Source organism: Nicotiana tabacum, chromosome 16 (assembly GCF_000715075.1).
Source record: "Nicotiana tabacum cultivar K326 chromosome 16, ASM71507v2, whole genome shotgun sequence".
Lineage (NCBI taxonomy): Eukaryota > Viridiplantae > Streptophyta > Magnoliopsida > Solanales > Solanaceae > Nicotiana > Nicotiana tabacum.
The window spans coordinates 154,058,545-154,083,073 of record NC_134095.1 but is presented as its reverse complement, the minus strand read 5'-3'; the positions used below and the strand labels follow the sequence as shown (position 1 = coordinate 154,083,073).

At 34.6% G+C, this 24,529-nt stretch overlaps 2 protein-coding genes across 9 annotated transcripts; both read right to left on the bottom strand.

Annotated features, from left to right (window-relative positions):
• Window positions 1-11,072: 11,072 nt before the first annotated feature.
• LOC107823473 (uncharacterized) lies at window positions 11,073-22,493 on the bottom strand. Of its 8 annotated transcripts, XM_075233489.1 has the most exons (9): window positions 20,920-21,068; window positions 20,144-20,390; window positions 19,906-19,989; window positions 14,720-19,827; window positions 14,521-14,559; window positions 13,930-14,006; window positions 12,176-12,240; window positions 11,592-11,683; window positions 11,073-11,367 (listed from the first exon to the last, which is right to left on the bottom strand). In XM_075233489.1, the coding sequence occupies exon 4, from the start codon at window positions 17,133-17,135 to the stop codon at window positions 15,384-15,386; it is 1,752 nt and encodes a 583-aa protein (XP_075089590.1). In that variant the 5' UTR covers window positions 17,136-19,827; window positions 19,906-19,989; window positions 20,144-20,390; window positions 20,920-21,068; the 3' UTR covers window positions 11,073-11,367; window positions 11,592-11,683; window positions 12,176-12,240; window positions 13,930-14,006; window positions 14,521-14,559; window positions 14,720-15,383. The 8 variants fall into 8 exon arrangements, with proteins under 8 accessions (XP_075089590.1, XP_075089592.1, XP_016505727.1 ...); XM_075233491.1 differs by having other exon boundaries at window positions 12,176-14,003; window positions 14,521-16,882; window positions 19,773-19,827; window positions 20,144-20,406; window positions 20,920-21,093; XM_016650241.2 differs by having other exon boundaries at window positions 13,930-14,003; window positions 14,521-19,827; window positions 20,920-21,069.
• LOC142170469 (uncharacterized) lies at window positions 17,810-18,394 on the bottom strand. The gene has a single exon (XM_075232384.1). The coding sequence runs from the start codon at window positions 18,392-18,394 to the stop codon at window positions 17,810-17,812; it is 585 nt and encodes a 194-aa protein (XP_075088485.1).
• Window positions 22,494-24,529: the final 2,036 nt, after the last annotated feature.

The window sequence follows — 24,529 nt, the reverse complement described above, 5'->3', positions numbered from 1 at the left end:
AAGACAGCTATGCGACTCAAGGTATGAAGTAAAGTTCAAAAAAACAGGTTGTGCTATTGAAGATGAGATAGGTAAAAGGTATGAAAATGTCTATATTCTTGATGGTTTTGAAAATATAGATGGTCATATCTATTTAACATCCATATCTAATGATCCATTTTTATGGCATAATAAACTTGGTCATGCAAGCATGCATTTGATAGAGACACTTTCTAAGCATGATTTAGTTATTGGTTTGCCTAAACGCAATTTCTCTACAAATCATATATGTGATGCATGTCAAATTGGTAAACAAACTAGAAACTCTTTCAAAAATAAAGATATTGTATCTAATTCAAAGCCTTTAAAATTGCTTCATATGGATTTATTTGGACCTACTAGAACTGCTAGCATAGGAGGAAAACGATATGCTTTTGTTATTGTTGATGATTACTCACGCTTTACTTGGGTGATTTTCTTGTCTCACAAAGATGAAGCTTTGAAATTTTTTGAGATATTCTGTAAAAAAGGTCGAAAGAGAAAAAGGGTATCTTATTACAATTCAAAGTGATCATGGAGGAGAATTTGAAAGTAGAATATTTGAAGATTTCTATAATGATCAAGGATACACCCACAATTTCTCTACTTCAAGATCACCCCAACAAAATGGAGTCGTTGAGTGGAAAAATAGGATTTTGCAAGATATGGCAAGAACTATGATACTAGAATATTCATTGTAAAATCACTTCTGGGCAGATTGAGTAAGTACAACATGTCACATTCTCAACCGATGTCTCATAAGACCCATTTTGAAGAAGACTCCTTATGAATTATGGAAAGGTAAACGGCCCAATATTAGTTCTTTCATCCGTTTGGAAGCAAGTATTTCATTCACAATAATGGTAAGGACAATCTTGGAAATCCGATCCAAGAAGTGACAAAGGTATTTTTCTAGGTTATTCATTAAATAATAGATCCTTTAGAGTCTATAATAAACTCACACTGTGTTTAGAAGAATCAGTACATGTTATCTTTGATGAGAATAACACCTCTGCCGAGAAAGGAATTATTGTAGGTAATGAAGATCAAATTCAAGAAATTCAGGAGTCAAGTAAATATCAAGAGTCGACTAATAAACCTGATGGTGTAATGGAGTCAACTAATGAGATTTGCAACAGTCAATCAGAATCTCCATAGGAGTCAACTACTCATACAAGTACAACTCGTCCAAATGAATGGAGAAGTGAACCTGAATATCCTCAAAAGTTTATCATAGAAGATCCAAGCGAAGGAATGAAAACCAGGGGAGCTCTCAAGAAGAAAGCTAACATAGCACTGATTTCCCAGATTGAACCAAAGAAAGTAGAGAAAGCTCTGAAAGACTCAAGTTGGTTACAAGCAATGTAGGAAGAGCTAGATCAATTTGACAAAAATTAAGTATGGAAACTGCTGCCTAACCCTGAAAATGCTCCCGTAGTTGGAACAAAATGGGTTTTCAAAAATAAGCTAAATGAGGATGGAAAGGTTGTTAGAAACAAAGCCAAATTAGTAGCTCAAAGATACTCACAATAGGAATGAGTCGACTACGATGAAACTTTTGCTCCAGTAGCTCGATTGGAATCAATACAAATTCTTCTTGCATATGCATCCTTTAAAAGATTTAGGCTCTTCCAGATGGATGTCAAAAGTGCCTTCTTAAACGGTTTCATTGAGGAGGAAGTATATGTAAAACAACCTCCAGGATTTGAAGATTCAAAGTTTCCCTACCATGTGTACAAATTAACCAAAGCATTGTATGGACTTAAATAAGCTCCACGAGCATGGTACGAAAGACTCAGCTCATTTCTTATTGATCACGGATTCTCAAGAGGTAAAGTAGATACTACCATTTTTATTAAAAGATCATCAAAAGGTAATCTCATTATTCAAGTTTATGTTGATGATATTATTTCGGTAATGCTAATCCTCTTCAATGCAAGGAATTTTCAAATCTTATGTAAAGTGAGTTTGAAATGAATATGATGGGAGAGCTAACGTTCTTTTATGGACTTCAAATTCAACAATCTGAAGAAGGAACGTTCATATGTCAGACAAAATACACAAAGGAGTTGATTCAGAAGTTTGGTATGAGTACTGCTAAAGCCATTGGCACACCAATGAGTCCTTCAACAAGTCTTGACAAAGATGAATAGGGAAATCCTATTGATGAAACTAAATATCATGGAATGATTGGCTCCCTTCTTTATTTAACTGCTAGTCGACCATATATTATATTTAGTGTATGTAAATGTGTCGGGTTTCAGTTAGCTCCAAAAGAATCACCCTGACTGCAGTTAAAAGAATTATGCGATATCTCATTGGAACTGGTTCTCTTTATGGTATCCACGCTTTAACAATTTTAAACTAAGGTGATAAAGAAGGCAGAAAAAGCACTAGCGGAACATGTCAATTACTCAGAAAAGCATTGATATCTTGGAACAGTAAAAAGCAAGGATCAGTTGCACTATCAACAACTAAGGCTGAGTATATCGCCATTGGACAATGTTGTGCACAATTACTATGGATGTCTCATCAATTGGGTGACTATGAATTATTCTTTAAACCCATTCAAATTTTCTGTGATAACTCTAGTGCTATATGTCTTTCAAAAAATCCTGTGCATCATTCTAGGGCAAAGCATATAGATATCAAGCATCATTTCATTAGAGATCATGTTCTTAAGGGAAATATAGAAATATCTTTTGTTGGAACTACTGATCAATTAGCAAATATTTTCACCAAACCTTTACTTGAAGACTGATTTTGTTTTTTAAGAGAATTACTTGGTATTATTTCCATTAATCATTAATATTAGGACATATGTGATATTTTTATATTTTATGCCTAAAGTTTAAACTTTATCTTTTCATAGTAATTAATAGCGCCTTCGAATTCCCTCTCTTTTCCTCTCTTTTCACATCAGTTGCAGCGTTCAAGAAAAGAAAACCAATCATCACGCCTGTTCAACTGACACCATTTCCTTTCATGTACTCCACCTTCAGAAACCCCTTCTTTTAATCTATGAAACCCTCCTTCAATCTCCATCATTCTCATTGCCTAGAAAACCTCTGTGAAACTTTCCTAAACCACTTTCCTCCATGGATAAACACTCTAAAAGCCCATCAGCCTTCACCAGAAAAAGTACTTGCTCTAGAGCAAAACCCCCTTCCCAGCCTCCAGAACAAGTAGACCTAAGGTCCGAACACTCAAAGGGTTTTGCCTCCTCTCAGGAAGAATTCTCAGATCATTCTCATCCTCTAGGAGAAAAAGTCCTAGGGAAAAAGACCTTTGGAAGAACCTCCTGAGTCCTTTACTCCAAAGAAATCAAAAATTGATCTCTCAAGTTCTTTAGAGTCTGACCTAAATTTCTGGGATTCTCCAAACAGGGATTTTTTCACTACTTTGAAAGACAAGCCAAGCGCTTATAGTAGAGTAGTCGACCTTGATGACATGGAAGCCTTAAACTGTAATATAAAAGATCTGTTTGTTTATCAAGGCTGGTCAAAATTCTTTTCTATTCCCCCTCCTAAAGTCTATGAACCCCTAGTGAGAATGTTTTATGTCAATCTTCGCTCTAGTAAGCCTGACAAGTTGGAATCCTTAGTGTTAGGAAAGCACATCGTTCTTGATCATGTTTGATTCAATCTTCTAGTGTAAGTGTTCTGGTTTTCCCATGCTTTTCAAAAATTCTTGGCCTGATGATTTTGAAATCACTTTTGATCAAGCAAAATGTATTATTGCTGAGTGTTCATCTGAATCCCTCCCTAACCAATTAGGTCCAAGTGATGTTAGCTTTGAAACTCGTATTCTATCCCACATTGTTGCAACTACTCTGGTCCCTCATACTGGCTTTTTCTCCACCTTCTCTTAAAGAGATATTTTTCTTGTCTATTGCTTTGTGACCAAACTCAAGATCAAACTGTCCCCCTGGGTCATAAAATTTATGATTGAAAGTGCTGATGATCCCATCAGTCTGTCCTATGGCATGGCAATCACTCACATTCTGGAAGCTCATATTATCTCTTCGTCTCTGTTTCAAAATCTTATAATTCTAGGGCATTTGCTAGTATAGATTATATGTGTGTGATGGTCTCTTGGGTTAAGGAACAGGAAGGTGAGGTCAAGCATGTTCAGCCTGATCCCAAGACCAAAGCCTCTGTTTCCCATTACAGTCTTAGTAATCCCGACCTTGTTGAGAAATTGACTGCCTAAGACTCACCAGCTGACCTACATCAAAGATCTTCTTGTTGCTACTTAGTCCACTGTTGGGGACATACATGCAATCTCCAAAGAGACAGGGTCTGATGTCTCAAAGATAAGGGTTGCAATTCTCAGAGTTAGGCAAAATGCAGTCAAAGCATTCAAGGAGGTGCACGATAGGCTTGATGGAGTGAGTGTTTCAGTAAATGCTAGCTTTGATCGACTGAAGGAGGCGATTTGCAACACTCTCACTTATTTCTCGCGTCGTTATTGTGGAAGTTTCAAATAATTTTTTTGCTGTGCTGTTTTGGACTTGATAACCAGTCGTTGGATGATTTTTTCTTTTCTCCTCGTTTTGCTACAACTCTGCATGCATATAATGCATTTTATGCTACAATTATGCTTTAGTGTATTGTTGTTTTTATCCCCTCTTTGCTGATGTCAAAAAGAGGGAGAAGGCTGCTATACATATATTTGTGCAGGCACATTCATTGCAGGGGGAGTCGACTATAGATATTATAGGAGTAGTCGACTAAAGGAAGTAGTCCCAACGGAACCTATTGAGGGAGAGTCAACTGACTCATTGAGGGGGAGTAAATACAGGGAAGTTAACTGATGTTTACATATATTATTTTTTGTCATCATAAAAAAGAGGGAGATTGTTAGGTTTTAGTTTTAAAAATAATATAATTGCTTTTGGTATAGGACTCAAGGTAATAAATCAAGATCGAAGTGCATAAAGAGAAACAATCAAAGCTTAAGGGAGAAATCAATCAAAGATTGATTGAAGCATTCAAAAAGAAAAAAAAGCACTGAGAATCCGGCAAGAAAATCAATCAGAGATTGCTTGAAGAGTTAAAAAGGGAAAAAAAGTATTGAAGATGGAAGGATCCAGATTTAAGGAGCAAATCCAGCGCTATCAAGACTTAAAGATGGAAAGTTGTCAAAGTCCACACATCAAGGAAGAACAATGGGAATTAACCTTATTCTTGGAAAGAATCAATTTCTTTCCAAGGATCAAATCTCTTGGATTGGAAAATCTCTTCAGTAACGGTCTCCAGCAAAGTATTTATACGCAACCTTAGGACTTAGAGATACATACTTTGATCAAACCAATTACCCTCTCTTTGTTCTACTGTAAATAAACATCGTTGCTCTACTAGATCTACTATGTAACAATTTAGAGAAGAAAGAGAGAAAAATACTGGTGAGGCATTGTATCAACAAAAGACGCTTGACATAGAAACTGAGTCGTTGGTGTAAACTACACCATTCACTTTATACTCAAGAAACTCAATCACTGAAAGAGAACTCCATTGCAACCCAAGGGGACTAGACTAGGATTCACATTGAATCTGAATCAATATAAAAACTCCGGTGTCTTTAATTCCTGCACTTTACTTCTGCATTTCAATTCTGCACCTCTCAATATCTCGCTATTACATCTAGTCGACTAATTGAAAAACTAGTCAACTTATAACAATTTTTTTAAAAATAAGCAATTCATCCTCCCTCTTGTACTTTCAAACTTCGATGCTCAATATTCAAAATCTCCCCAAAACCTGGTGATATTGAGCCACAAGCTCTAGAAGAAGAAGAAAAAAAAGTATAAAAGTAGATAGAAGGTGACCCCGAGGCATGTGGACGTTAGTAGGTTTACCTTCAAGTCTCCGTGTACGAACTCAAATCACTGATACCTGGGCTGGTAGGAGGTACCTGGATCTGCACAAAACTATGTGCAGAAGCGTAACATGAGTACACCACAATGGTACCCAGTAAGTGCCAAGCCTAACCTCGGTTGAGTAGTGACAAGGTCAGGTCAAGGCCCTAGTGGAATAAATAAGAGGACTGTACAAGAGTATGACAGTGTAGTAATGATAATTGAAACAACAAATAGCGTATAAAGGTTAGCTACATGGAACTAGAGCAAATAGAGCAACACGGAGGAAACAAGAAATAATATGCTAAGGAAACAAACAATTTTAGACAAGTGCAGCAATAGAGAAATATCAACAAGAGTCACTACCGAGATACCGCCTCGTAGTCTCAAATCATAAGAATAACTCACAATCTTTCCTTATATACTCTCCAAGCTCGTGAGATGGCTGGTGCCATCGAAAATGTACCGTTTTGGCTTGTGTTTCGTAAATTTCGGCTATGTAATCTAATAATTTGTGCTAATTTATGGTATTTTTATGCGTAGGAGTCATGCGGAAGCAATGTGGGACGAAAGTTCACGAGTTGAAGCAAAAAATGGAACAAAACCAAAAGGTGGGATAGTGTAGCGCGGCGTTACTTGTGGCCCAATTTCCAAAATCTCAAAAAATCCAGCGGCAGCGCTAGCGCCCCACGCTACCGAGGACGCTGGTGATGGGAAGTCTCTCTTCTTATTATCAAGTCACTTTTCTTATTATCAACCGAGGTCCGTGGAATAATGAGCAATTTTAAAGGCTGCTTTAATATGCAACAGAGCAATTCTCTCTTCATCCAAACAGGCTGAAATACCATATACCAACCAAAACAATTCCCCAAAGCCATAATAAAGTAGTACTGATCCCCATTTTTCTCATGATTTTTTGTGGTATAGAATTCTTAAATCAGAATTGGGTGAGTACATATTTTCTATCAAGTCATTTTCAAAGTAGTAGTGTTACCTTGTCAGTATTAATTCCACTTGACTAATTCAATGTATTTTCTACACTGTAAGTCATTATCTGATGATAAATGGAGAGAAGTCAAGACTCCACAAAGTCAACAGCGTGCCTTGTAAAATGAAACAACGTACGTGAAAATTCTCTATGTGGGAATTAAAAAGTAAAATGACAATGTAATTTTTGGGAAAAGTGATATTGTATAACCACTCTCGTATTAATAGAAATCTCAAAATAATAGTCGAAAAATGTATTTTCTGTTTCAATTTAGATGAAATAGTTTGACTCGTACATAGTTTAAGGAAAAAAAAAACTTTTGAAATTTGTAATCTTAAAAGCTTAAGCGGTAAAGCTTTGTGGGACCATGACATTTGTGTACTCATAAAAGTTTCTCATTAAGAGGAAAATAAATAAAATGAAGAATTAAAAGTTGAATTATTTTCAAATTTAGAAATGTGCTATTTATTTTGGAAAAGATTAAAAAAGAAAAGTACTTCATCTAATTTGAAATAGGGGGAGTATATTTTTTTATATGCATATACAATCTGCATGTTATATACAAAAATTATACAAATTTTATACACATATTTGACTGTCAAATATAAATAATTTCTGACGCGAGCTAAAAGTGAAAAAAAAAAACCTGAATTAAAATAAGATTAAATCGGGTTGTACACGTTAAATTATTTATTACATACGAGAAATATATAGGGAAGTTAATTAGTTTGTTCTCTTCACTCAATGAAGACTCTAATTTTATATTCAGCTGATATGACTTAATGAATATTTTAGTGGGTTGGGTTGGTGAAATAGAGTCAGTCTTCCATCTACATGTGTTTTAATTTGAGTTTCTGAAGTGGAGCAAATGGACTGGAATTAATTTACTACAACAAATTTCATCTTTAACTAGTGATTATTAGTTACTATGAAAACGTTTGCCCCTAATTATTCATTTTTGTGATAAAAATTACCTCCTCCGGTTCACTATAATTAATTTTTTTTGTGGTCTACAATATTTGATTTGTTGAGTATTGGGGTTTTGATGATTAACAAAGTTTGTCAAGAACAAATGTTCTAAGAACTAGGCACTCAAGGTATCTGATGAAATGCTCTAATAACCAGGTCGTCAAGGTCGTTGTTGAAGGTTCTAACAAAGCAGATCTTTTTCAGAAAGTTACTCGAGTCCGAGTTTGTTGGAAGAATGCTGCTAACGTGATAAATGTCGTTGTCCAAGAAGATATGCTTGCATAAGTGACAGACAAGAGTCACAAGATCTGGGGAGTCCTTGGAACTGTGGGAGTCCTATCAAATGAGAAGTTGACTATGCATAGGACTCCTAAAAGATCTCTGAGCCCAGGAAACTTAAATACTACTGTCTCCGTTCCAATTTATGTGAACCTGTTTGATGGGGCACGGAGTTTAAGAAAAAATGAAGACTTTTAGAATTTGTGGTCCTAAAAAGTCAAAAAGGGCCCAGAGTATTTGTGTGGTTATAAAAGCTTCTCATTAAGGATAGAATTGTAAGTTTAAGCTAAATTGTTTCCAAGTTTAGAAAGGGGTCATTCTTTTTGGAACTGACCAAAAAGGAAATAAATTCACATAAACTGGAACAGAGGGAGTATCTTTTTGGACTGTTGAGACTATCCTTTTGCACATCAATCGTGGAACTATATTTTCAACACTCAAGTTGATTACTAGTCTTAGTGTTCTTCTTGAGTGAGTTAGTGAAAGTGTTTTAGAAAATCGAATTGTTATCAAAGTGTCATACATAATCAATGAGTTGAAGTAATTGTTTGAGTTTGCAAGTTAGAATAGCTTGTAAGTCAAATAGTTGAAATAAGGAAACTGGTGGTATTGATTGACAGGTCTTGTAATCGATACATTTAGCTCATTTATTTTAGTAAAGTTGAAATTAATATCCTATGCGGTCGGTCGTGGTTTTTGCACTTTTGAGCCGGGTGACTTTTCACTTAAAAATTGTTGTGTTTGTTTTACTGTTTATTTCGCTTACGCTTAAAGAGTAAGGTAAAGAACCAAGTTCTTTAGTAATTTAGAAAGACACTCAAACTAACAATTGGTATCATGGAAGCAAAATGAGTGTCCTACCTGGGATTAACGAAGGATAGTCAACTACTATACTACCTCCATTTAACGAAACATATTACAGTTGGTGGAAGGCAAGAATGGAAGGTTTTCTAAAGGCTGAAGACCATGAACTATGGAATACAGTGAATAGAGATCCACTAACTCCCACTAAACAAAATGGGAGAAATGAAACTATTCTCAAAGACCCCTCTGAATTCGTGGCAACAAATTTCTGAATGATGGAGAAGAATGCAAAGGACAAGAAGATCCTCATATGTGGACTTGGTCCTGATGAGTACAACATGATATTTGCATGCTTTAATGAAAAGGAGATCTGGGATGCACTTCAAACTACTCAATAAGGAACAAACCAAGTGAAAAGATCAAGGATTGAATTGCTTATGATGAACTATGAGTTCTTCTCCATGAAAGAGTTTGAACCCATCCAGGAGATGATGACTAGGTTTACCATAATAATAAATGAACTGAAATCACTTGAAAAGGTATTCACTTATGAAGAGTTGGTTAGCAAGGTTCTACGGATTCTCCCAGCCTCATGAGAATCAACCATCCAGAAAGCAACGGAGTTGGATAAGATTTCACTAGATGAGCTGATTGGAAACTTAAAGACTCATAAGATGAGAAAGCCTGCGCAAGGAAGAACCAAGGAGGGATAAGGCCTTGGTTCTTAAGGCATCCAAAGAAGATGAGTCTGACAATGTTGACCTTGACCTAGCAATGTTTGCTAAGTACAAGAGGTTCATAAAGAATTCCAAAAATGCATTTAAGAGAGAAAACAGTGGAAAACCTACGCAGATTGATAAAGCTTCATACGATGGGTGCTACAAGTGAAACAAGCTAGACCACATGGTCAAAGACCGCCTAATATAGAAAATTGAATGCAAGAAAGAAAGAGCTGGAAAAAAAAAAGGGAAAAATGAAAGAGAAGGGCCTAAATAAAGGCAAAATCCTAGGCAAAGGATTCGCTGAAGCATGAAACAAGTTTTTCTAGTAGCATATGAGGACAATGGAAGTGATAAAGAGGAAGAGAAAGAGGATGAGGCTATAAGTCTTTATGTTGTGATAGATGTACACCAGACAATGGAGCAGATCCTCTGGTACAGCTAGGAATACACATTAGAATACCTCCTTTATTTGATGGACACCACTATGATGAATGGACGATAGTATGGAAACGTTTATTCAGACCACTAACTTTGACCTATGGATAATTGTCAATCATGGACTAATTATCCCTATTGCGGCCTAATGCACATGCAAGTATGCACAGTCATCAAGTAATAAAATGGCTAAAAGTCGGATGTTAAACCCACGAGGACTTGTTATTAACTATTAACTAAATTAGACTATCCTAATTATCTTTAAACCTAGAAGTATGTAACACCTCGTACCTTAGTGTTTGGATGTATCATAGTAAAACCATATTAGTTGGAAGAGATTAAGGTCGTACATGAAGTTATAGATGTAAGACCCGCAAGTTTATTGAAGTTCGAAAACGTTGCCTTGATATAATACTTTCTTTTAAGAGAAACATTCTTTTGTAAATGTTGGATAAATAAGATTATCAAAAGTTATTAGTATAAATTTTTTTTGATAAGTTTTAGTTAAACACATGATATGAAAAACTTTTAAATAATATTAAGTATTATAAGAAGAAATTTCTTCCTCATAAGAAAAGTTATGTTTTTATACTTTTTAAAAATTATTTTCTCATAATAAAAGTTATCTTTACCCATTTTGAGAATTAATAGTAAAAAAATTTATACTCTTGATATTTGGATGGAAAAATTATAATTTTATAACATATATTTTCTAGATGTCATAATGCTTATGATATATTAGTATAGTTTAAATTTATAAAGCACTTACGATTTTTTTAAATATAAATGTAATGAGTTGATTATTAAATAATTTTAAAAGCATGAGACAAGGACTTTTAATTCCCAATTTTATTACTATACATGAATTTGTTATTTAGTTACACTTACCGTGGAGGAAAAATAATTAAGGGGGATTTGGAATCTAATTTGTTGTTCTACGTAGGTACCACTTAATAAATGGATATTCCTATCAATGGAATGGATAAGGGAAAGATACTTGGTAAAGGTGCCATATACGTGTATGTATATTAACTAGATGGGATTGGCCCGTGCACTTCAAGTTATGGTGTGTTTTCGTTTGAAAAAAATACTGTGTAATTACAAGAGTACTCAGGTAACACCCCTGCAAAGTTTCCAATGCGAAGCCGAAAAAATCAGCCAAGGCTCTGCTTCTGTTTTTGTCTACTGATGCAAGACAATGTTCAATAAAACTGTGTTGCTCAGATCCGTCTCTCCAATCATGCTCGTTGTCTGCTATGCAAAAGTGAAATATGCTATAATCTGCTGAATACCTGCAGTTAGGATGCATGTCATAGCAAATGTCAGAAGTTGACGGAAGATTGTTCTAATATAAAGGATTCAGGAAAAAAGATTTCTTATAAGTAACTTGTAAAGTATTTCTAAATAGTGAAAACTATGAACCAAAAAACAATGAACTCATTTTCATTCACTATAGGGATTGGACAAACTAAAACCAACCAAGACCTCTAGTTGAAAAATATGCAATAATTCATACCTGTTGAACTGGGAGCAAAGGCAGTTGTTAGATTTCGTCATATGTTTCACCAATTATGCCATAACCGAAGCTAGCATTGTTGTGAAATAATCCTGAATTTATCATGAGAAGTTCCATTATAACAAAGTTGTGCAATAGAGTAAGGTTTAATATTGGAAAAATTTAACATTTATGTATAATAAATCGTCACTATTGTTCAAATTTATTTGATGCGTATATACACGTTGCTCAAACTCTTTCACCAGAATGAATAGGTACTTTAGATAGACATAGAATGACGTGCAGTTAGTTTAGTCGTCATGTGATAAGCTCTTGTTAAGTTCCCAAATATAGAACCATAAATTCGAGGACAACCTAGTTATACAATTATCACCGACATTTGAAAAGTGTAAATAATGTAGCAGTGAAACAGAAAGAGTGGTACAATAAGCATGTTACAGTTCAGTTGCAAAATATAACGGCTTACAGCTAGAGTAACAATTTGAAACTCAGTGTTCCTTATTTACTTTAAGTGCATTTTGCATGTGTATACTCAATACAAGCAGTAACATAGAAAAAATCAAAAGTCTAAAGCAAGAGATTACTCAATGAAGATCAGTAAAAGTGGGCTCGTCTATGAAATGCCATGCCTTAGTTGCTTCTTCTTCTTCTGTAGAAACGAAGTTCAACGTAATCAGTACAGAGTTAAAAACTTTAATTAGATGCCTCTTCTTTGGCAGAACACATATGAAAAAGATTAAAAAGTAAAACAAAGTACACATGGTATATGGGATTTCCTCGGTTCTGACGCATATATTCTTGGGAAAAATCAAAACGGTATCATAGTCATTGAAATTGAAAGAAAAACTATAGTGTAAATGGTATCATATGACAAACAAAGTAGTTTGACTTGTTTCTTAGGCTCTTGGCCATCAAATTTGGCATGTGTTGAAATAGAAGAGTAACTTTCAATATATATAAAGTAAATGGACATCTTTTAATCATGAGGGGGCTGCCAAAGATTGATGCAGACCACAAAATGATGAAAGAGTTATAATTAGAAGGCCTTACCAAGTACTAATACGATAAAAGGCAATCCACTTATCCTTTTGCGTTTTTTCTAGTGAGAAATGATAATTTGTCAACAAAGGAAAATGATATAACAGAGAAAAATTTTGTACAGTCGCTCTACTAATGAACACATATTTTCCATCATTTTCATTTTCTTTTTCTCTTTTAAAGCTTCTTGTAACTCAGCTTCAACTTTCTTCCTTCGTTCAGTAATGTTATGTTCCACTTCCAAACTGTGTCTCTTTCTTCATTTTGTTCAACGCAGCTGATATCTCAGCTCTTGCAGCTTTCATTATAGCTTCACTTCAACTAAAGTGTCCTTTACACTGTTCAGAATTAAGTTCTGGTCTGATATTTGGTGGAGAAAGTTGTCCAATATTAACAGTCTACCACCAACTATTTTCAGTAGTGATTCACAAAATGGCCTGGCTCTCAGATGTTTATTCAGAAGATGACTTGAAGATGGAACGTTAGTAGATATCTGAAACTGTTAAGCTAAATAAATTATTTTTTAACAGCTAATCCTGGAAACTATTAACAATACAGTAGTAACATTTTCAATCATTTTATACTCCAGTCACTCCTAAAATAAAGGTTCCTAGTCTGTCTTCTCTAAATCAACCCATCTGATTGGTTCGTGTATTAGCCAGCGATCACCACTGTCAACTAAAAATATGTCTTACAAAGAATTCAATATACTACTCCAGCATAATAGACTGCTACCTTTGCTACCTAAGGTTCAATGGCATTGAGCATAATAGACTGCTACCTTTGCTACCTAAGGTTCAATGGGATTGTAATTGATTCTAATTGTGCGTCTGATAAACTTTAGCAGAAGATATTTATATTTTCGAGAAATCAGTAAAATAAAATATTTTAGATGAAGCTCACCTATGTGATGACAAAGCTATATTTCAAAACATGTGGTGTTAGGATGTATGCCATTGTCTCTATCCAAAAAATTCGCAGAACTTTAGTCGTCAAAGGATATGCAAATACCTCTATGAAAGTAATACCTCTATGTTACTTTACAGTATAGTTTTGAAGAAAACAAAGTCTAAATAGCCATTTAGTCCATCGGTGAGCAAAAATTGGAAAAAAAAAGCATACCTGGATAAGAAGATAAAGAGATTAGAAGAAAGAGAATTGACTTTAGAGTTTTGTTTTTGATAACATATAACGATTGTTAAAAAAGCGGTAGTGTATCTTCCAAGGTTGAAATCTCTGCTAATACACTGTCGCCTTTTTAACAATGGTTATACGATCAGCGTAGTTTGATATAGCTTACGTGTCATTCATTTCAGGTCCAATCTCACTTCCTTGAGCTATCATGGCTTAATGGTGCATAATATAGAAAAGATTCTGCTAAAAAAAGTATAAAATTAGTTAACAAATGTAGTTTCAAAGAAATTGATATTGAAAGATAAATATGTTAATAAAACTCGATGGACAACATCAACTAAAATACGTAACAGGGAACCAATTACTAAACCATAACGGCTTTAATAGGTTAGAAAGAGATAAGAAAGTTGTTGCTAACAGACAATAAACCCTCTTCGTTTAATGAAAATCAAAGCGCTCGGTTCTGTTGTATGAAGAACTAAAAATAAAAATACTCATCTTACAAAAGTAAAGGTCACCAAGGAAAATCTAAGGCTTGAAAATAAAACACATTATCCCTTTATACCAGCAGAAACAAAGCTAGACAGTTCGTATGGTACCCGAAGGTCTGAAATATTCAAGAGTTGACTTCGGTGTAAGATCTATATATGTACTTATATGAAGAAGCAAAAGGGTTGACATATTTGAACTACATAAATAGCTAGCCATTCATTTATGTAGAATAATAGAAATAAACTTAAGTTTTGAAATAACCTACAATGGAACATCTTCAAATTCCAAATGGCCTCCAAAGCGACTGCAAATCCGGCTCGGCATAGAATAATAACAAAAATCAAACACATAAGAAAACCAAAAAGGAAATTATGGAATCAATATAGTATGAACAAAACTCACTCCAAAAGTTAACAAATCAAATCATGGCAGAGCAACCAAGTTGAAGAAACAGAATTTTTTACCCAAAATCAAAATTACTTAACCCGTGCTCCTCCAAAACCACCTGCAATAACTATATTTAAATGATGAAAAGTTTTAAACAAAAGGCACAACCAAAATAACTCCGAATTTTGCATAAATGAAAAAGAGATAAAATATTGATATTTTTGTAAGCAAAATGGAGATAAACATTTGTGAGTCATCTAGGAGGGGTACTCGAGCCAGGCCAGTCAGTAAGAACAGAGTTTAGGTAGCAGCAAAAAGTTCTTCTTGGTGACAGAAGCATTGTGATATACTTTAGGTTTTGGAAGATGCAATATATGTTGTTTCACTGATCACCCTACATTTTAAAATTGTAAAACACGGAGAGATAGTAAACCCTCCTCCTTTGTCCGGGCTTCGGACCGGCTGTGATTCAGTAGTGTAACTGAAACACATTACACTAAAACACAGGCGGAGTTAAAACTTGATTTTTTCGTGGTAGGCTAGCTTCACAGAGTTGAACGAAAATCGTGGAAATATGTAACAAGCCTTTGTAATTATAGATTTTTCACTGATTGATCCGTGAAAGTTTTCACTGAGCATTTTGATTCTATATTGCACATCGAAAAATTATATACCCCAAGAAAATCATTGAAATAAACAATGTATGGTCAATCAAGGAATATGAAAAAGAAAGTTGTAGAGTTATAGGAGCGCTTTTTGAATGATTTCATCATATACTATGTTATATGTAGACTGGTCATCATCGTTATCCACCGTAGATGGTCGGATTAATATTTTTATACGGCTTGAACTCTTTGCTCTCGATAAAACAACATATAGCTGGCCATGAGAAAAAACTAGCTCACGTAAATAAATACCAACATAATCTAATGTTTGTCCTTGTGCTTTATTTATCGTCATTGCAAAACACAAGCGTACCGGAAATTGTGTTCTTTTAAATGGAATAGGTAATTTCTCATCATCTGAAGATAATAACGGTATTCTAGGAATAAATACATGTATATTTTTGAAATCACCGCTCGCAATTTTAGCGCTTATAACACGGCTCTTAAAATCACAGCATATCAGTCGTGTACCATTGCATAGACCTTCACAAGGATTTAAGTTTCGCAACAACATAATGGGACAATTTTCCTTCAAGATTGATTTGTAAGGAGGCAAACCAGCAGGGTTTAATGAATGCAAAAAATCCTCAAACTGGCTTTGATCATTTGGTTCAACAGTTTCATCCATTGCAATAAATGTCTTGGCATCTTTAGGAAATTGAGCTATAAGTCTATCATTTATTTCATCAACAAAGTCATTTTTTGTCGTCAAAATAACACGAGAGGTTAAAAAAGAAGAATCGTGAAAAGACGTATGCAAATCAGGATATATTATGTTAAATAAAAGATCCAACGATTCTTTTTCAGTAATATAAGGAACAATGAAAGACCTCGGAATTTCTATTTTACTATCCATGTTTGTCTTTTCTTTTCCATTTCCAATTCGCATCAAATATTCACAGAAAGAAGGATCAGTTTTCGCACGCATATTCTCTGATAATCGAAGTTTTTCAAGTTCATTCCATATTTCGGAGTTCACTATGCTTTCCCGAATGAAGTCTTCCTTTTTTCCACTTCGAACCACAGGAAGAGTTTGTCTAAAATCTCCGCCAAACACAACAACTTTTCCACCAAAAAGTACATTTGTGTCCATTATATCTTTCAAAAGAGAATCTAAAGCTTCAATCATGTTTTTCTTGGCCATGGATACTTCATCCCACACAATTAATTTTGCATCGCGAATCAAAGGCGCCAATGAGCTTTGCTTACTGATATTGCAAGAAAACCTTTCATCAATATTAATTGGAAATTTAAAACGTGAATGAACTGTTCGTCCTTCTGGAAGGATCGAAGCTGCAACTCCGGAAGTTGCTGTTGCTAATGCTACAAATCCTTTAGATCTCACAGTCGCTAATAAGGCACAATATAAGAATCTCTTACCACTTCCTCCAGGACCATCAATAAAAAATGCTCTTGATTTGTTAGCAAATACTCTCTGAAGGATTACGTCGTATGCCATTTTCTGTTTTGTATTTAATTTTCTATGCAACAGTAAATCTTCGTCGTTCACAATGATGTTTCTTTCGAAATATACTTCCTTTGCTTCATTTGCCATTTTTGAAGACGTGATAGTTTCTGAAACAAGGTTAAACTCATTAATATTAGTTTTTGAAACAAGGTTAAACTCATTAATTTCACGGCCCATGGAATGTAATATATCATTTATGTGATTCAGGACAACAAGGTGGATATCTTTTGCCATTATATTGGCTAGGTTCTTAAAGTCTTCAGACATTGAATCTTCAAATTGTTTCCACAGTTCCCTTGGATTGTCAGGGCTGCAATGTACTAATATTGTAGCAAATAAACGTCTTAAACTATAAGGCATTCGATAACAGGCTGTTGTCACAGTGCAATAACCCTCTTCTTTCCGCAGATTCTCTAAATGTGTCGCAACATATCTCGTTTACTCGTAGAAGATCTTCGTATGATTTTGGTGCTCTCACATTCATTAGTAATAATCTAAGGTAATATCTTTCTCCTTCTGTTGGATGACATGTTACAACGCGGCCAATAACATGACCTCGTCGCCGTCGAGTCCACATTTTGTAGGTAGATGACCATACGAAGTATTGTGGAAAATCTTTATACAACAACTTAAGTTCTTTAGCATCTTCGTTTGTTTCATTCATCAAAAAAAATTCTGTCAGCATCGTCTTCTTAATCATAGGGTTTTTCAGGATACTGTCTATTGTGTCAGTTTTTTTAAAGGAGACAAATTGTAGTCCATCAAGATATAGCTGGAGGTGATAAACACTTGGGAGTCATTTCATTGATAGGAAATGCAAATAAACGCCACATAGCTTCCGGAGGTGACACCCATCTAGCAGATTGATACTCTTTTATTTCATCTATTTGTATATTTATGTTATCTTCGTGTAAGCCAAACGAAATTTTATCATGCCCTTTACATATATATTTGTATATATATTTCACAACTTTAATATCAGAGCAAACTTCCACATTTATATGACAATTATATTTACACAAAAAATAAGGATTCTAAGGAACAACCCATGAGTTATCAAGAATTTTTTTTCTAACTTTTATAGATTTACCAATGTTTCGTCTTCTATAAATTGGATAAGAGTTCTTTCCTTTTGTTGTCTCATCAGCAAAGTTCTTAGGGTACTTAAATTTGCACTCATTTCTTTTCATACATGAATTTGTAGGATCTAAATTACCACAAGGCCCATGCATCATGTGTTTAATAACAAGCTTATGTAAGTAAGAGTTTGAATCAGGATCAGGCAGCTCAGCACAAACAAATTTGTCATAAGCCTCAGACGTTAATAATTTGTAGTCATCAGTAAGTATAATAAGGAAATGAGCATGTGGAAGACCTTGTTTTTGAAATTCTATAGTATACATATAAGCTGCAACTTTTCCAAAAATGTTTCTTTTTAATATATCTGTCTTCATCTCTTCTACCTTTGCTCTGAACACGCGACTAATTAAATCAGGCCTATTTTGAGTTTCGTCTGTTGGGAACAAATGTTGCTTTATTTTGGGCCAAGAGGGATTGCATTTCATTGTCATAAATATATCAGGCTTTCCAAAATGTTGCACTAACGCAATAGCATCCATATAACGTTGGCGCATATCTCTCGGACCACACGTAAAACTTGTTGGAAGAAAGTTTTGTTTTCCTATCTTAGAAGCTTCTCGCCAAGTCTTAAGATATCTAGAAGTCCTTGTAGTACATCAACCCGAAATAAATCTGCGGTCCTTGTAGTACATCAACCCGAAATAAATCTTGGTTAAATGACGCAAAATCTAACCTCTGAGTTTCTACTTTTATGAATTCATCAACTGAATATTGTTGAAATAATCTACCAGAATGTAAAATCACGTTTTCCTCATTATCTCTCATCTAGAGTTTGTAACAGTAGTATTCAAGACAAGAAACATTATTTCTTTTTCGTTTTCCCTTTTGCAAAACATCCGCTTCCATATCAAGTAGTCCATCAATTGAACACATGTTAGAGACACTCGGAAGTTGTTCGGTCTCATAGTAAGCTCGCTTTCTCAATTTATTTCTAGGTTGTACGATTTTTGGAATACCGCAATGCCAACCGTTTTGACCATAAGGAAATAAAAGTGGTTATTGCAAAAGATCATAACAGCCATAGTAGTAATTTACTAATTGGTTTTTGTTACTGTGAGTATAAATTCGAATATGGGGTGCGGAACTATTATCGTTCGTTTCTTGTTCTAGCCATAATGCTGCGACTTCTGACACAATTGGCAAGTTGTATATTCGTTGATCTAAGCCAGAGCCACATCGCAATGCAATATAAAAGTTTGATAATTCTGGGATATGTATAAGAGATTTCAAGAAGATACAATAAGGATTTATCTTCAGTATATTCATTAGCTTCTCAACAATCGATTGTCGAAGTATATATGAAGAAGCCATTCGATTCAATATTTCTATATTCTCATCATAAAAATACAGCTGTAAATTTCTTGGTTGACGATTTGTTGGAATCAGATCATTTATGAAGTGATACATTTGACCTTGTACGTTAAATGTATAAATTCGTTGGTTTCTTTTTGCTAGTGTTTTGTCGTAGTTCACTCCAAGTGAAGTAAATGCAAACATATTATTGTATAGTCTAAGGTATGTACGAAAGTGTTCAGATTCTTCGGTATCGCCTAAATATAGATTCAAGAGTTCATTAGGCATTTCATGTGACATCAACTTAACTGAACCATTACTACAACAAAATGTTGGTGTTTCATATTCAAATCTTTTTGCTCCACAATATTTACAGTTCGGTACAATTTTTAAAATAGTTGCATCACTGGGTAGTTCGCTAATGTTCCAGTTCAAACCTATTATTTTTTATTTATAACCTATGTACATTAGTTGCAACAATATATCATGTTAGTGTTGAGAAGAGAGCAGCAGTAAATATTGTTATAAGAGTAAATGTTGTAATAAGATTAAAGTGAAACAAACCTTTGTTTGTGACGATAGATGTCTCTGGATGATGTTGTTCAACCACAGCTGGAGCCTAATATACAAACAACTCTAGTTAATATATTAAAAGTGAGTACAATCAAACTGAAACAACATATTTCCACTCGCTTACCCTGTTCAAAAACGGAGAAGTGGTCGGTAATATTTTTTCCTTTGTCACAACCAGCTACTGGCCCAGCAATCGAAGATATACCGTCTTAACATTCAAATCCAAATATGTTAACCAAGAGCAGATTGTATTTAAGTATAACCATGAAGGAGAACACATATATACATGCATATATCTGTGTCTACTAATAGTGTGTGTGTAAATGTATCTTTTTCTCGAACAAATCTTTTTTGCTTCTAACCTGTCATAGTAACAGATGGTGGCTCAACTATCGTCAGAATTTTTTGTTTAGGTAATTCAAACCCAGCAGCTTGTTTGGTATATTCAAGCAGTGCGGTTTGGCCCTTTTTTAGTTCAAGCTTTTTAACCGTTAACTGCTTGTACATATCACGTCTCCTAGAGTTAATTTTAGAGACTGTTTCTTCCGAGTATTGCTTCCTTTTCCGCGAGCAGCAAGGTGATGCCAAATGCTTTTTATCGGTCGACATCTGCAGTTAAAACAGTCTATAAAAGTTTAACAGATAAAGAAATTTACAGTTAAATTGAAAGTATAGACACACTACAAATGCCCAAACAGTTCTATAGTTACAATATTTACAAATCAGTAAAAGTCTCACACTTTAAACCATAAATGAATTGAGGAAAAAGATAACAGATAGATTGAACAGAACACAAACTCATTGACCTATTAACAATTATGTCAAGGCTTTACGGTAACATATAAGAAATCAGGTAGCAAAACTAATAGTGTTAACTTATTTCAGGCACAACTTTTACTGTAATAGAAGCCTGAACATTTGAGTTTTCCTTGTAGCCATTCAAAAGTTGGGACATGAAACTATTGGAATAAAAAAAAAAAAAACTCTATCCGATAGTGAAAAAAGAGTGAATGTAATCAGAGTTTAACATAAACACATTGGTTTATTCATAAGTTGGCCAAAGCTTTAGTTTCACAAAGCTCTATAATACAGAAATAGAGGGACATATAACAAACAACGTAAAAACCAAATAAAATACTTGTAATAGCAAATGCTAGCAGAAGAAATCCAGTAGTTTGTGCCTCTGCCTTTGCTTTCATCTGCCATTAGAATAGCGTTGGTTGTGATTAAAGAAAGCTACAGATTTTTTTTCTTTAGCTCATTGCCTGTGCTCTAGTGAGCTTACATGGGTTTTCAGGTATAGTGCATGCCAAAATATCGCAAAGTGCCTATCTACGTGTATGCATTTATAACCTCACATCACACTTGGATAAAGAAAAACCAAAAAAACGTAGAAAAAGACTTGAGGTGTGATATTATCACATTTTTAAGAAAAACTAACTGCTTTGACTTTTGAGGCAACACAAATTATCTATGTGAGATGCAATCAAGTATTCATCTTATTTGAAGTGAAATTGATCAATTATAAATATCTGATTTGAATTTAAAAAAAGATTTATATACAGAGAATATTAACACTTAATATATGTTGAAAATAGAAGAGACTATCTGTTCAAGTATTTTATAATAAGAAACTCATCATTCAAGCACTTTGTGATAACAAATTGATGGACATATATTTAGAAGTTACTTTTTAAATTCTACTATCAATGCGAGACTTACTTAAACATGGTGGCGTCTTAAATAAGATAACATGAGATTTCACAATCACACTTCCAATGTCACTCTTAAAGTTCCTTCCTAATTTCAATATCACAAACTGGACAACAGGTCCATCATGCTGCGACAGACTCCAACTACAAAAAGATCAAAATGAAGACATAAACAACTCAATGAATGCTTAGGAAGTTAATCATATCTAAAAGTCTTGCACATGTTTCACACCTGACCAATTGCGTTTTCCTTTCTTCAGTTAAAAAGTCCAACAACACCAAAATGCCACCCAAAAACAGACGAAGAAATACCTAAATCACTCAGATAGTTTAACCAGAGAAGGCAAATTAGAGTACAAAGTAATACCCTAATTTATACTGAAATCTCTCCAGCCTGCTCTAAGCACTAACCTTCATGTCAAATAGATGCGCTTAGAAGAAGAAATAGAAGTAAATCCCTTTTGTTACTGTAGGAGCCAAAAATCATCAAAATCCCAGGATCAGACACAAACCAAGAAGCACAACCCAATATTTCAAGAAATAATAATGAACCTATTTAAACAAATAACTCAAACCTTCAGAAAAACCAAAACTTTAACGCAGAACTTCACCAAAACCAATAAAACACAACTAATTGGGAAATTGCAGCAACCTCTATTTTGAGCCCTAAATTCTTCCTTGAGATTTTAATGGAAACTTGTGCAATTTGTGCCCCTCGAAGGGCATCCAATTGAAAAGAGTAAAACTTCGGTTTAATACCGTATTTCACTTGTGATTAATATTTCACCTTTTAATTAGAATATTAAATCCTAGTATCCTATGAAACATGGAAGCCATCGTAGAAGAAGTAGAAAGAAGAATAATTACCACAGTTATTGAAGTTGAGATAAGAACAAATCTGAAGATGAATTATTCGCGGTGAGATACAAAGAAAATTGAACATGAAACAACCGAAGAAAGAGGATAAAGAGAGAGAGAGAGACAGAGAGGAATTAATCACTGGCACAGGGAGGGATTATATCTTACCACCTGTCAGAGTTACTGTATACGTGTTAGCTATTAGTAAAACTTAGGAAAAGACTAAAGTAGCCCTTGGGAAGCAGGTAGGACTTACATGTACTTTACACTACGACTAAGACCAAAAAACGTACAATTTGTACCAAATTAATTTGGTATTTTGGTTTCGGTTTTTCGGTCTAATTCGGTTATGAATTTTCGGTATTTCGGTTCGGTTTTCGATTTTATAATTCTACAATTTTGGTAAACCGAAATACCGAAAATTCACACTACTAAGTCTAAGCCCAATGCAATTTAGGCCCATGCATCCCCATTCCCCAGCGTTCTTCCACTCCCACCCAGGCCCAGCTCCCTCAAGCCTCTCAACTCCCAACCCAAGCCCAATCAATTACCCAAGTCAGATTAACCAAGCCACTAGCCCACTACACAATCACATTACTCATTACTCATTACTCATTAGGGTTTGGTTAATGCTTACTGCTTCAGACTCAGAGTTCAGACTTCACGCTTCGAGCCTTCGACTGGAGAAGTGGAGAATTGGAGATATCATCGAGAAGAAGAAGACGAGAATCGAGTCATCGACTGGACGATTGAGACTCTGCGAGTCTAGGATATCACTTTATCACTTATCAAGCTGCGAGTAGCCGAGTCTAGACGAGAATCGACTGCTTACTGCTTAGAATCGATTCGATTCCTCACTCCTCACAAATTCCGGGCAAACGAAGTGTCGAAGTCTCGAAGACGCTGGCACGCTGCTGTCCTTTTCCAGTGTTCCGAGCTCGATTCAATTTCAATTTCAAAGGTATGTTTCGCTTTCTTTTGGTTGTACTGCTAATTGAATGAACTGATGTTCCGAGCTTTTCGCTTTAGTAGGAAAATATCATTTGTATCACATTCATGCCGTTTAATTCATTTGTAGATTTTTGTTTCAAAATAACTGTTACTGGGATTGTTACTGATAGCTAGGTAGTTAAATTTGTAGATTTAGTTGTAGGGTAGCAACTAGCAAGGTAGTTAATTTGTTGATTGTTACTGATAGCTAGGTAGTTAATTTGTTGATTGTTCATTTATATTTATATTTGTTTTATTTTGTATAGATGGAAGATACAAGTAAAGTAAGTGATGTTGGTTCCAGTGAAAGTTTACCTATTACGGTAGATAGTAACACCAACACCATTGATACTCAAGATTCCAAGAAAAGGAAAGCAATGCAACCTAGGTCTGACGTTTGGAACCATTTTGATAAATTTGAGGTTAATGGGGTTGGGAAAGCACGGTGTCGATATTGTAAACAAGCTTATGCTGCTAATTCATCTAAGAATGGAACAACAGGATTGAAGAATCATTTGCTTTGATGCAAAGAATACCTACTTAAAATTGCAGAAGATAATAGTCAAACAAAGCTAAATTTTCAATTTTGCCAAAATGATGAAGGATCAATTTGGAAATTTGATCAAAAAGTGGTTAGGAGGGCCTTAATTGAGATGATAGTTACTGATGAACTACCATTTAGCTTTGTAGAAAATGAAGGCTTTATGAAGTTTATGAGAAAAACTCAACCACTATTTCGTATTCTTTCTCGTAGAACAATAACAAGGAATTGTTATGAAGTTTACGGTGAATTGAGGCAAAGAAGTTCTTTTAGAGAAGCACAACCAAAAATTTGCCTAACAACAGACACTTGGACTTCATTACAAAGAATAAATTATATGTGTTTGACAGCCCACTTCATTGATAGGGATTGGAAGTTGCATAAAAGAATACTTAGTTTTTGCCCTATCACTAGTCATAAGGGTGAAGAGATGGCTAAAGCTATTAGGGATTGTTTGCTTGAATGGAAATTAGACAAGGTTTTCACTATTACTGTGGACAATGCTTCTTCAAATGATGTCACTGTCAAAGAATTGTCTAAACAGTTAGATATGTGGAAAACTAATATGATGAGTGGTAAACATCTTCATGTGAGATGCATGGCTCATATACTAAATCTAATTGTGCAAGATGGTTTGAAAGAACTTG